This window comes from Sebastes umbrosus, chromosome 15 (assembly GCF_015220745.1).
Source record: "Sebastes umbrosus isolate fSebUmb1 chromosome 15, fSebUmb1.pri, whole genome shotgun sequence".
Taxonomy (NCBI): Eukaryota; Metazoa; Chordata; class Actinopteri; order Perciformes; family Sebastidae; genus Sebastes; species Sebastes umbrosus.
Window position 1 is genome coordinate 14,260,964 of NC_051283.1, and position 13,933 is coordinate 14,274,896.

Here is a 13,933-nt window from a genome sequence, read left to right on the forward strand (position 1 = left end):
ATTATAGTTCAGTTAAAAAACGGCCTATGAGCGTAATTTAACAGCACTGTTTTTAGCAAAAACAGGTTAATACTGTTGAAATCCTGCTGTAAATTAACAGCAATTGTTTACAGTGTAGTTATAGAGGCTAAGTCGGACTTTAGTCCAAACTGGAGTTGCTGTTGTGACGCGTTAGAGGACGCAGATGGACCCAAACTTCAAAGGCTCGGCCAGAGACAGTGCAATAAAACGCCTGGTCTGCTATATACTGTCTGGCATTCCACTTTTAATGGCTTTATGGCCGTCCAGACACAATTAGGCCGTTTTTCCAGAATGGCACCCATTTGTTTTTTCTTCTCTTTCTGTGGGACTGCTCTCTGGACAAAAGGGCCGAGCGGAAATGATCAGCTTTATTGGATTCTCTGAGTAGGACTCACGGTCATTTGGGTGCGATCCTTTGTTTCTACCTGGGAACCTTCCGCCCTCTTGCTCCTTTGCTAGGACCGTCCTAAAAAAAGGAGAAGGAGCAATAAAGCCATGCAGTTAGCTTTCAAACGCAGTGGTAGGCCTATAGATGATGCTTTTTAAAAAAAAAAAAAATACATCTGGACAAGTCTGCTTAAAGACATCCATGCTTAAAAACACAACGAGGAAACGTAACGTTACTCTTTTGATAGTAATTTTAATTATTATTATTTTATTATCTTGTACTCTATTCCCAGCAGAAAAGAGCAAACGCCTGCGCACTGCTGCCTCCACCACCCTGCAGTACCAGCAAGTAACCATAAGGTGGCGACACTGTTCCACAACATGTTTAACACTTCCTCCCTAATGAAACCCGCACTGGGAAACACAACTGTAGTAACAATTTTAAGAGTCCAGCAAAAATAATTTCACACCTATTTTACAGTCTCAGTGCAGAAGCTGCTTGTTTCAGCCTGCGGCTCTGCAGGGAAGAATGAATATTGACTGCTGGATTGCTGCTTTCCACTCAGATTGTAGCTCTCTGTATAATGTTTGTCTTTGTCGGATGTTTTTATAGACTACAACTTTATAGACGCACATCGTTTGAAACTTAGTTACCTTGTTTGATAGCAGGGTTGTTAAAACTTTAATAGATTTAATAATTTATTTAAAAGACATTTATTATGAGCTCTTTTCCTCATTGCATTTATGAGTTTATATTTGAATTGTTTTAACTTTCTCCTGAAGGGTTTTGTTTTAAGTTAGAATAAGCAAAATATAATCGGCTGGCAATGTTCACAGATATTATAACAAATTTAGGGTCTATTATTATTATTGTTGTTATTATCATTTATTTTTTTGTTATAGTAGTCTCGTTTTTTACAGTGTAATTCTGACCATTTGCTGTCTTTTATCTTTTATTTTTTTTATTGTAGGCATGCTTTAATTTGTTAATTTATTGGGCATTTATGGACCCTATAGGTCACATCATGCCAGTAAAATATTTAGAGGATGATTTGGGCCTTATTCTTTTAAAATATAATTCAATAACAATTGTCGTTATATTGTTATTCGCTAATGCAATTTTTTTTAAGTTTTATTTATATTTCTGCCAAATTTTCATCTAAAAAATCCAGTGTTAGTGCACATAGTATTTAAAGCTATTATTTTCAGACCTACTAGGAAATAAACAGTATATTTCTGGACATCGTGGATTATTTACGCTATTTATACGGTTACAAAAGTTAAATATAATAAAAAATATTGTCATATATTATATTTAATACATATATTTTTATAACACGAGATTGTATGTAAGTACTGTTTTTAAAAGCAAGACGAACCAACAAAAATCATTCTGTCGGAATAGTTATTTTATAGTTATATAAAAAATAAATTATATGATGTGTACTAGTGTAGTCTATGATTGAGTGAGTGTATATTATTATTATTATTATTGTTATTATTATTATTATTATTAAGTAGATTAAAAGTATTCGAAGGTATATAAAATAAAATAAGAATAAAGCTTTTTTAAATAGATGATTATTTGTAATGCTAGTAAATGTGATATAAAACAATGACCTTGTATAACCTAAATAACCTCTAGATCACTACCTCACTGGGATTGTGAGAATCTCTCTCGTGTGTGTTTACATGTGTGTATGCAATTATGTGTGTGTGAAGTGTTAATCCCACTCTGCAGTCCTGCGCCATAATGAAATCCATACCTGCCTGCTGATTGGACGAGACCGACCAGGCCGGAGTCACGTGGGGTGAGTTCTTTTGGTCCAGAGTGTAAAAATGGGGTTTGGTGTAAATCTAGGGTGTATTGCTGTCATATATCACGCTACCTCGTAAAAACGACACTGAGGATTCTGGGCCAACAAATCAGAGAGAGAAAAAAAAAATATGAGTTCTTATTATGTGGATGGTCTTCTTAGCAAATATACGGCGGGTAGTTCTTCTCTCTTCCCAAACGTGGAGCGTGCGTCTTGCAGTATTGGACCCAGTGGAGAGGACTATAGCACGGCTCGGACTGCTGCTGCTGCTGCTGCGGCCATCGCGTTTGCGCCATCTCTGTCTGGAGTTTACAGCGTCAATAATGCAGTGTACCACCAGAGTCGACCCATGTTTACCTCTGGATATGGCCAGGATGCGCACACACTTCACTGCAGCCTGTTCGACCAGAACCGCCTGTTCACCGACAGCTGCTGCCATCCGGAGCCGGGACACCTTGCCTCTCCGCCGGACAAACAGTACCGGATGTACCCCTGGATGAGAGCAGCAGGTATGATACTGTCTCTTCTGTCTTATTCCAAAGCCCTGCAGGGTCAAAGCTTTTTACAAAACATTGGGATACTTACATTGGCTGTTATAGTGGTTCAATTAATTTCGTGAAGCCATTGGTGTTGCATGGAAAAGAATCGTAAAACTTTTATTGCGCAACTAATGAGTTCTGCAGCCATAAATTCATTTGGCCAGCGCTTCTGTGTGTGTGTGTGTGTGTTCAGTATACGCAGAGACCTTGCCGCTGGGGGTTTTCTCTGCACTCCTATTACTCTTATAGCCTCTTCTCCCCTTTGTGGTTGTAAAAAAAAAAAAAAAAAAAAAGGACCGGCCTGTTGTGTGTAAATCAGTTCTCTTGCACTCTGCAGCTCCTTTTCTAATTGGGTCTGCACTGCAGAGGGCTCTGGCATTTTTTCTGAAACTCGTCCGTACACATTGCTGGGATCAATATGCAACCAGTATTGTTGGCTATACATAAAGAAGTCAAGTGGATTTAGAGAATGCAAGTCATTTGAAGCATTTGTTATAATTTTGAGTGGAGAAAGGTGTTGGTTGGGGCTGTAATCTAATTACTTATGGCTCCCTTCTGCGCGCAGAGCATCACTGGCTTTTAATTGGAAAGGCATGCAGAGTATCAAAGGAGGCATGAGCCAAACATCCCAGCAGGACTGCTTTAAATAGATGCAGTGAACTTAAAAAAATAAATAATAAAAATGTTTCCCCTATTGATTGATTTTAGTATGTGGGGAGAAGTAATGTCAAAATAAGAGCCGCAATTAATTGCACCATCAAAAAATAAATGAATGAGTGTCAAAATGATTCCAACCACAAGTTTTTATTGTTCCAACACCACTTTAATTAATGGTTTTACGCAATATCACAATTCGTTTTATACATGCAGGGAAAAAAATGCGTTTTTTTTTTCTTCTCGCAAGTAGTACATCTTATCTTCCACAGATCCAAACCGAAAGCGAGGGCGTCAGACCTACTCCCGGTACCAGACCCTGGAGCTGGAGAAGGAGTTCCACTTCAACCGGTACCTGACCCGCAGGAGGAGGATCGAGATCGCCCACGCCCTCTGCCTCACCGAGAGACAGATCAAAATCTGGTTTCAGAACCGCAGGATGAAGTGGAAGAAAGATCACAAGGAGGAGCCTCCGGTACCGACCCCCGGTGGTATCCAGATCCAGCCGGTGTCAGAGTCAGAGGCCGCAGAGCCCGGAGCTGGAGACTCTGGAGACGCCCGGAGCGCCTCTTTGGAGTCCGAACCGGCTGCAAAGTAACGAAAAGACACGGACAAAGCATTACATGAAAGCTGTTTTAGTACGGATAAGGATATATCTCACACCATTCATGCACTATAGGAGCTTTGTAGGCGGATTAATTGATTGACAACTGAAGGCAATTATGTAATAAGTATTTAATAGGCTGTAGGATTTCATATTAAACCCCAAATACATCGAAAGGCTCCGCATGGAAGAGCGATAATAACTAGGCCTACCTATCCAAACTCTATTTTTATATATGCAATAGGATATGTAATTTAAACCTGATTGTACTACTGAATTCACATTCCTTAACGAAAAACTACCTAATATTTACCTGCTAGTATTAAAAACACTGACACAAGGAATTCAACTTATCTATTCTACCTATTCGAGTAATTCTTCTTTTACACAGACGGTTGTATTTTCTAAAAGGGAACACAAATACAACATTCTGCGCAAAATGTGCCTTAGGCGAATTAAAAGTGAATATTTTGTTAGTTAAATGCCTCCAACTGTGATTTAGCTGCTTCTGTAGATTTCAGTAAATGTACCGCTGTTTTTTATTTTTTAATATAACTGCTTATCACTTGTTAATATGTCTGTTTTCGATACTTATTTACCCCTCTATATATATACATCCCCGGATTAACACGTATTATTAGTTTAGTTTCAGATGTAACCTACCTCAAATTCCCAGAAAGAAAGTCAACTTGCTTATTAAACAGTAATATATTAACGTAAATGTGTCGAAGTCTTAGCCGTGTATTGTAAAAAATGTTCTTGCCTATATTTCATTATTAAGAAAAGATTTTTTCAGGCTCAAATTGCCATACGTGTTTGTGAACGCCAACAATAAACGCATGCACTTTTATTTAAACAGCATTACCTTTTTTTTTAGTATCTTTCCTTTTTGTCAGTGTAAAATGAGTAGTAATCTAAAAATGTGCAAATACTGTGATTTTATTTAGAATCAGATCCCAGGTTTTCAATGTGAATTATAAGTAACGTGAACAAATAAATAACCTCTGGGGAATGTCTTATTAAATGTAAATTAAAAAAAATATAATAATTGAATAAAATAGCTTTTACTTGTCTATTTGTTTGCATGTAATATTTGCGAAATTAATATTGTGTAATCACAGCACAATCATGATCATAATAAACAGCCGAGGTTGAGTAATATGTTTCTCCCATGTCACCCAGTAAGTGCAGTCCAATATTAGGTTGCATGTAATGAAACATGTTGCAGTCCATTATGAGTGTTAAGGTAAACACTTAAGTTGGGGAATGTGAACTATGAGGATGCGAGATGGGGCAAGCTGCAGATGAAGGGAAATTACTGTTGAACTCTGTATTCCCTCTGTCCTCGGTAAGAAGATGGCGCCTGACGGTGACCTAACCCCTCCCTCATCTCTCTCTCTCGCTCTCTCTCTCTCTCGCTCTCTCTATAACCCCTCCCCTACCTCCCCATCTCTCCCTCCAGCGCTGGGTCATAAATCCGTTGTTGTTTATGAAAATTTACAACATAGCAATACAACTTTACGACCCGGCTCCTCTTCCTATTGGTTTGCAGCTTTGTCACGTGGCAAGGGAGCCCGTGAACATGAACTTTTTTATATATAATTTCCAATAGAGGAATAGAGCAGCCTTTCATTTAACGGTCTCGAGCTTCCACGCGGCTGTTTTTCCATTTTCACCAGCGACCTTCTTACATTTTTACACCTTTTTTTTGGGAGTTTTCTCTCTCTCGGCCATGCAGGCAGGCAGAGAGAGGCTCGACGCGCAGGAGCTTGTCTTCTTTGGGACATGACTGGATGGTTTTGGGTGCCCTGCTGTCGGTGTCCTGACACGTTTGTGGAAAAGATGAGTGTTTTGGAGACCCGGTGCGTCACTGACCCCCCAGGAAGACCCAGCTTCCGCCCGGAGACTCAGCTGGATACTATCCGGTCTGCACCTGCCAACTCTCCTCCCATCACCTCCACTGTTTACATGCAGAAACCTTCACAAGGTAAGACAACTGAAACTTAAACACTGTGTTTTGCTCTGTTATGAAATTGCAATTGAAATCAACATCATCATCAAATTTCTGTATTTAAATATTGCACCTCCATTTGTTTGTTTAAATATTCAGAGGTTTAAATCATGTGGAAGAACTGATTTCATGGTATGATTTGAATGGCAGATTTGGTTAGTCTGTATCTGATCAATCTGATATCAGATGTAACACTTGTTTTGCTTTAATCTGGCTGCTGAAACTTAACACTGCTCTGTTATGAATTTGCAATGCAAATCAACTTAAGCAAATAATAATAATACATTTCTGTATTTAAATATTGCACCTCCCTTTGTTTGTTTAAATATTCAGAGGTTTAAATCATGTGGAAGAACTGCTTTCATGTTGTGATTTGAATGGCAGATGCTATATTTGGTTTGTCTATATCTGATCAATCTGATAACAGATGTAACACTTGTGTTGCTTTAATCTTTGCTGCTGGATTTTACATGCTGTCAATACCGTATTTGTTTTGTTGTTTCTGTATTTAAATATTGCACCTCCATTTGTTTGTTTAAATATTCAGAGGTTTAAATCATGTGGAAGAACTGGTTTCATGTTGTGATTTGAATGGCAGATGCTATTTGGATATCTGATTAATCTGATATCAGATATAACACTTGTGTTGCTTTAATCTTTGCTGCTGGATTTTGCATGCTGTCAATACTGTATTTGTTTTGTTGTTGGATTTGAATGGGAAATGGTCTTTCGGCTTCATTGGGTGGACGTTGGCCAAAAGATGTGCTCTTTGACGCCCTCCTGTGGACACACTGAGGGTATTGTTGGTTGCAGCTCTGCCTGTTTTTTTTTGCTACCAATGTCCTGCGGTGCAGGCTGGACACAACAGTCGACCTCTATTTCTACCTGTGTGCCCATGCGTAATGCTTTAAAGTTGTTATTCATACGTTGTAGTGCATGCAGGATCAGGCCCTGACTCACTGTACGCTTAAAGGATAAATAGGATTTTTTTTCAGTGAGCAAAACACGATAATTTTACCGTTTGAATGACCTTTAATTGATACAAGAATGTCCCTGTTGATGGACTTTAGAAAAGTAAAATATTTCTGTTCGAAAAAAAATAGTTTGCATTTTGTTTTTGCATATCGATATTGTTCACGGTGTTCCTTATGCACTTGGAGAGCCTATATCGAGACACTGCAGAAGATTTGCTTCGTGCAATAAATTATTGGTAGATCGAGCTTTCAAGTTCTGAATATTTAAATGCAAAAGCATGGACAGATTCTCCAGGATATCAATTTTATAAAAGCGAATGTATAGTTAAATGCATTCAATATAATGCCAATTTTCCATATTCCATTTTTTTTCTATGGTTGTTTTTTCTTTGCAAAAATACTAGTTTCACATTATGGAGTCGCTTTTTTCTGGTGCCTTGACTGCTGCTGCTCTCAATATCCAATTGTTTCTGTTGGTAAAGAAGTGTGTCTGTCGCTATTGGGTTAAGAATTGCTCTGCTTATCCATAAAAAAAATCGTAACTATCCTGAATGTAAGTTTTAGTCGTGCTACAGCCGTGCGTAATGATGTTCAGGCATTAAATGTATTAAAATATCATGAGATTTTATTAGTATACTCTTGGACTGACGGGTGCTGGTGTGTGAGGGCGCCTGCAGAGTGCACTGCCTGCCTGTTTTATCCTGCAGCATGTGGACCCCAGGCTCGCTCCCAGCTCGACATGTTTGACACCAGTGCGCACTCACTTCTTTCATCTCCTTTCTTTCGGTTCTTATTTAGTTCCTGGGTGTGTCCCTGGCTCGACTCAGGGGAAATAATTTTCGTGGGAACTTTGTTGCCATTGGCCAGCCATAAATCAGCTGGTGGAGCCTGACTGTTTAGCCAACACACACACACACACACACACACACACACACACACTCCTTATAGGTCTCCTCTTAGTGTGCATTAGGCCCACTGGATGTGGGAGCCCGGTATTCACCCCTTCCTCACATCGTGCCTTCTGGGCGCAAAAGGGTGCACATACCTGGAACAGAATAAATAATCTATATCTCGCTGTTTTTGTCAGTAGCGCATGATTGGGCTTGTGCTGGGTAAAGGGACAGCTGTGGGGAAATAGCATGTGGACAAGTCTCTGCCTTCGAGAGACGAAGGTGCCATAAAAATTCCACAAGAAGAAAAACCAAACTGGGAGCGCCGGACGAGGCGCCATGCCTCCTGTATTTAGGCTTCGTGTCTGCATGTGTCGGGCTCTTTGTGGGTCTCCTGTTTTTTTGTATTCCTGCTCACGATTAGCACGGGCAATAGTACATAACTGATTTACACTTTTCAACAAGTGCATTGGCCAGGTTAAGAGCTGGATAGAGTTTCAGTTTTTATATTTTATATTAAAAATATATATATTTTATATGTTCTGGAAAGTGATCCGTTTCATTCTGAAAAGTCAGCTTTTTCAAAAACCAACAAGGCTCAGTACAAACAAATTGTTTCACAAATCTCTCCTCTGACATCAGATGATTTGCTGCCACTTAGGGCAAATATATATATATATTTTTAATTATTTTTTTGACAATCAATCATCTTTCCTTTACGTCTGTGCTGCATTGTAATCGATCGATTAGACAATTCCTTCATTTTATTTACGTCACAGAAATTGTCTATGATCTATATTTTATTTTTTATATTAGAGAAGTGGAATTAAAAAAAAAACAGATAATCATGTTTTACGCTGCCTCTTTGTAGCCTAATGTTAAATACGAATAGCTTATAGCACAATGCAGAAATAAAAAAAATGAATTATTATCTGAATATTGTGGCTATTTTAAACTAAACATTTCAAAGGCATTAGCTTCATTTTATCCATTAATCGTTTCGAATATTTCCTTTTTTCAATTATTTCAAATTTGGCCTCTTTTGTTTCTATAGATAGATTAGAATAGATAGATTACAGAGTGACTGTACAAAACTCCACTATGAGTATAGCTGCTTAAAGAAACGAGATTTTATGTTGTTCTCGATCTTGTGTTGATATCTTACAAGCATACAAATACTAAAAATGCAATTTGATAAGATTGTTGGCTGTTTAAAAGTCGATATGAGCAACGATTCTTCGTTACACGACAGCGTAATAAAATCGGGTTACATGTACAAAGCTTATATCATCTGACTGCTTATTGTTAACCAGCACTAAAATAACCAGTAAAGTGGCTTTACGTGTGTTCATATATAAAGCATACATTTAAAGTTATTCATTCATCAATGTGGCATAAAGTACATATTTGTTAATATTCGACAATGTGATGTTTGGCTTTTTATCTTTCCCTAAAACATTTATTCATTAGTCTTTTCCAACATTAGTGGCTGTTGAGTTGTTTTATGATTATATGGAAAAATGTGAAAAAAAAACGCAGTGTGTTTTGAATGGGCTTTTATTCTATTAAGTGCGCACACTTATTTGCACTCATCGCCTCTATCATATCATAACATGCATAACAGATTCTGATCGAATTATTTCCCTACACTATCCTCGCAGAGATTGCACTCTCAGCATGTCACTTGTTGTATTGTTTAGAGGGAGCACCGTTGGTTTTTGCCGCAATGGTCGTTAACCTCTGAATGACCCCGTGTGTGTCGGAGCCCACGCCTCGGATAGAGAGCTCCGCAGACAGGCAGTGCAACAGTTGCACCAGAGGATGGCGCACCACGACAATCCAAAAACACCCTGAGCTCGAGACTCCAGCCACGAGCGCACAACTGGAGGCGCGCGCCCTTTTCTCATCCCACCCAGTATTTCCTTCCGTGCACGAGTTTACCTCTGGAGGTCACCAAGCAGGATTTACGACTGGTCAACAAAAAGCACGTGACACTCACGCCGTACCCCCATATTTGGGTGCCTACGTAAGAAGAGAATCAAGTCCATGTCCCACTCATTTCCATAATTCATCATAAATTGTGCAAGGGGTGCTATAGGAGCGCGCTAAGAGCCACAAATCAAGCACACATGCTATTTTACCTTTAAATAATAAAAACAACAAAACCTTGCACAACGAAGAGAAACTGGTGGAAATTGTCAACAAATGAGCTCCTATTTTGTGAACTCATTCTGCGGTCGCTATCCCAATGGCGCGGACTTCCAGTTACATAATTATGGAGACCATAATACGGAAAACGAGCAATACAGAGACTCCAGCACCGCCATGCATTCCAGCAGGTATGGCTATGGCTACAACGGGATGGACCTAACAACAGTGGGGCGGACTGGTACCGGACACTTTGTGGGCACCGAGCAGCGGACACAGGGCTACTCTCCGAGTCACTCAGCGGCGACAACACCCTCCGTGGAGCCGGTAAGGTACTCCCAGTCCTCCAGCAGCACCGGGACCTCGTCTCTATCGCCTCCACCTGACCCGTTACCGTGCTCCTCCTCGGTGGCCACCTCGTCTCCGGTCACCGACACTCAGTCTCAACAACACCGAGCCGTGAAGAACTCTCTAACGACCCCGTGCTCGAACTCCTCGACCGGAGGCACGCTGCTGCTCAACCGGGACTGTGTGTCCAAAGCTTCCCAACTCGAGGAGGAAAAGCCTGCAGGAAGCGCAGCAACAACTCCTCAGAATAATGGCACCGACTCCTCACAGCCTCAGATATATCCGTGGATGAGAAAACTACATATAAATCATGGTAAACTGCTTTTTTTTTTAATGATCTGGTATTGATTTTAAGAGAGCTGGTGTTATTGTTTGGTAAAGGTGTGGTCATATTTATTATTCAGAGTTTTTAACTATAGAAGCAAAACAAGCCAACATTGGACTATTTGGGGCATAAAATATGTTTGCTTTTCAAAGAGGCATGTAGCCTGATCTTGTATTGATTTTTAGAGAGCTGGTGTTGGGTTATTGTTTTGGTAAAGGTGTGATTATATTTATATCTTATTCAGAGTTTTTAACTAGAAGCAAAATCAAAATTTGACTATTTGGGGCACACAATATGTTTACTTTCCAAAGAGGCATGTAGCCTGATCTTGTATTGATTTTAGAGGAGCTGGTAATGTGTTATTGTTTGGTAAAAGGTGTCATCATATTTATATCTTATTCAGAGTTTTTAACTAGAAGCAAAACAGACCAAAAATTTGACAATTTGGGGTACAAAATATGTTTACTTTTTCCAAAGAGGCATGTATAGCGCCATGCGCCTCTCACCTGTTTGGTGTGTTGCTGCTTTTCCAGTATTCTCAGCATATACACCACGTACGGGATCATTTTATGAAAATGTTATTTATAAGGTTAAGGTTATAATTGTATTAGATATATTTTTGTTTGTGTGTGTATTTTTGAAGGTCAGATAGTTCATACTTTACATCCTTGTTTACTGTGTTAATTCCTTTTCGCAAGGTGAAGTTGAAAAGGTGTGTATCTTACATTGCTACTGGTTGCTTCTATTAGGCGCCATTTAAACTTTAAAGTCATTTCTACCTGCAGAAACCAAAAAAAGGCAATGTTAAAAAAAAAATTGCGAGAAATGTAGTTTAAAAGTTTCTACACTATTTGGTTTAAATATGTACTGTAACTCTGTAAAAATGTAAAAAAATGTGGTTTCCATCCTTCTTTCTATACCAGATTTGTCAGGACCAGAGGGTAAGAGAGCCAGGACTGCTTACACCCGGTACCAGACCCTGGAGCTGGAGAAGGAGTTCCACTTCAACCGGTACCTGACCCGCAGGAGGAGGATCGAGATCGCCCACGCCCTCTGCCTCTCCGAGAGACAGATCAAAATCTGGTTTCAGAACCGCAGGATGAAGTGGAAGAAAGACAACAAGCTGAAGAGCATGAACATGGCGGCTGCAGGCGGAGGAGGCTACAGGCCTTGATATTCACTCTACACCTGATAGCGAGCACTATAAAAAAATAAAAATTGTCATATCAACTTTCCTCCTATTTCAAACAGAGACTTGTGAATGGGCTGTATGTCCAACAACCGTCCCATTATATTCCTTATAATATGATTTACTTTTTATTTCCATCGTGGTAATGCTTATGTGAGTAAAAAAAAAAATGTACAGTTCTGTCTAGATTTAGTAGAAAAAAGAAAGAAAATAAATGTTAAATTATTTCTTGTTCGGACAATAAAAAAAAAATAATAAAAGCGTCAAAAGCTTGGAAATGCTACCTACCTACCTACCTACCTACCTACCTACCGCAAATAAATCCAGTAAAAGTTGTGTGAAGCACTCAGAACAATACCAGCCTAATAATAAATAGAGGGTTGAGGTTGCCTTTGTGTTTAGCCTTGGTTTTTCTATATGTATGTACTGTATATGTATGTATTTATTTGTTTGATGTATTGTACCAACTTGTCAGATAACTTGCTTCCAAAAAGTGTAGAGCCAGCAGAGTCCGTTGTGTGGTTATTGTGTGCGTTGTGAACACATACATGTATGGACAGAGACTCAGTCTTGTGTGTACAGTAGCTGTGCCTTGCATCTTTGTTTTTTTGCTTTTTTTTGCTGCTGTTTGCGTTGGGCGCAAAAGTAAAAAAGTGTTTTGTCTTTTTGTTTTCTAGCTGTTTTTAATGTGGAGGGTCCACCACAGTAAATTCCATTGCCTATGTGTATAACTCCATCGTGATTTAGCTTTTTGTAAATGTTTTTCAAAGACTGGAAGTCAAGAATATACTATAATATTATTAATAATAATAATAATGATGATGATGATGATGATGATGATGGCCATTATAATAAACTTTCTACTGGAACGGCAACATTACAGAGAGTGTACCTTTTTTGGAAGAATATTCACAATTCGTTTTACGCGTCTGCCACGACTGCATGCGTCATGGAAGAGAAGAGTCAAAGTTTGGTCTAAAAAAATCTTTAAGTCACCTGTATGAGCTGTCAAAAAATCGACAAAGTTTCCTCGAGTGAAATCCTTGAATTCAACAGGTCCAACTTGAATGAAAGCTTCATGTTTTACTCACCTTTCTGTGGAGCTTTTGGGTGCTTTTAGTGGGTCCTTGGCCACTAAGGAGTCTGTCCCTTTTGCGCACAGACTCCTGGGCTATTCCCGGAGAATCAGCTCGACTTTTCAAGCTGTAAACTTTATTAGGGCCGATTCTGGCTCTCTGACATTTGGGGCGCTAAATGAATGGGGGGTTTTGTCTATGAATTAGATCGTAAAAATCATCCGGAGCGCGGCCAGATAGGCTCACTGGCCATAAACGGTCACGTGGTGGCCATTAAAGTAAGTTTTATGGTTTTGGGGAGTTGACAGTATATTGCACATAACATATAATCGCACTGACGGCGAGGGCTTCGTCTGACTCTCTCTTTGCAGGCTGTAAGTGTTACTTGACCGTCTCTGTTGCTCAGCGTGCTCAGTAATGGACCGGACGCTCTCCAGGATGAGGAGCGCGTCTCTGGGTAAGTTTTCTTCAGACTATCCGGTAGCCCTGGAACAGCCAGCCTGTGTTAAACAGCCTTATTATTGTATTTCGTTGCCTCTATCTGTCCCTATTAGTCCATTACACTAATTTGTCAGTTGTGCAGTGCTGAATACTGGTCTCGGCAGATGTTGCGCATGGGTTGGGTCCGGCTCATGGCTATTTAATTGCTTCCTTCCTCCATGTAACTTGTTTCCCTCCATCTGTGGTGTAAACTCATAATCCATTTTTACATGTTGGATAATTATCTCTGTGTCCATTTCCACCCCCACAAACTTCTAGTTGTTGTCGTTTTATTACATTGGAGAATTCACAGACTGGTGAACCAGAAAGTTTTTCCAAAAGGGATGTGTGGAGATTTCCTTGATAAAGTTAAGAGCTAATGCAGGCCTGTACAGGTTTTACAGCTCGCTCAGTTTCATTGGATTCTGTATGTGTTATGATGACTTTTTGGAAGTTCTGGGTCCATCCTT

General features: G+C 39.5%; 3 protein-coding genes across 3 annotated transcripts in view; all 3 read left to right on the forward strand.

Annotated features, from left to right (window-relative positions):
• The first annotated feature begins 2,057 nt into the window (after positions 1-2,057).
• Positions 2,058-5,793, forward strand: LOC119503017 (homeobox protein Hox-A7-like). The gene is made up of 2 exons (XM_037794438.1): positions 2,058-2,734; positions 3,691-5,793. The coding sequence occupies exons 1-2, from the start codon at positions 2,356-2,358 to the stop codon at positions 4,014-4,016; spliced, it is 705 nt and encodes a 234-aa protein (XP_037650366.1). The 5' UTR covers positions 2,058-2,355; the 3' UTR covers positions 4,017-5,793.
• Positions 5,794-5,904: 111 nt separating this feature from the next.
• The window catches only part of hoxa3a (homeobox A3a), a 35,607-nt gene continuing 27,578 nt past the window's right edge, over positions 5,905-13,933 (forward strand). The window contains exons 1-2 of the mRNA XM_037794428.1: positions 5,905-6,009; positions 13,355-13,440. The gene's annotated coding sequence lies outside the window, so the exon portion shown is untranslated. The remainder of the gene's footprint in view (positions 6,010-13,354; positions 13,441-13,933) is intronic.
• On the forward strand, positions 9,423-11,966 carry hoxa5a (homeobox A5a). Its single transcript, XM_037794436.1, has 2 exons — positions 9,423-10,706; positions 11,642-11,966. The coding sequence occupies exons 1-2, from the start codon at positions 10,103-10,105 to the stop codon at positions 11,890-11,892; spliced, it is 855 nt and encodes a 284-aa protein (XP_037650364.1). The 5' UTR covers positions 9,423-10,102; the 3' UTR covers positions 11,893-11,966.

Coding starts and splice junctions, on each gene's coding strand:
- LOC119503017 (XM_037794438.1), top strand. CDS start 2,356: ATGAGTTCTTATTATGTGGATGGTCTTCTTAGCAAATATACGGCGGGT. Junction 2,735..3,690: donor CCCCTGGATGAGAGCAGCAG/GTATGATACTGT, acceptor TATCTTCCACAG/ATCCAAACCGAAAGCGAGGG.
- hoxa5a (XM_037794436.1), top strand. CDS start 10,103: ATGAGCTCCTATTTTGTGAACTCATTCTGCGGTCGCTATCCCAATGGC. Junction 10,707..11,641: donor AAAACTACATATAAATCATG/GTAAACTGCTTT, acceptor TTTCTATACCAG/ATTTGTCAGGACCAGAGGGT.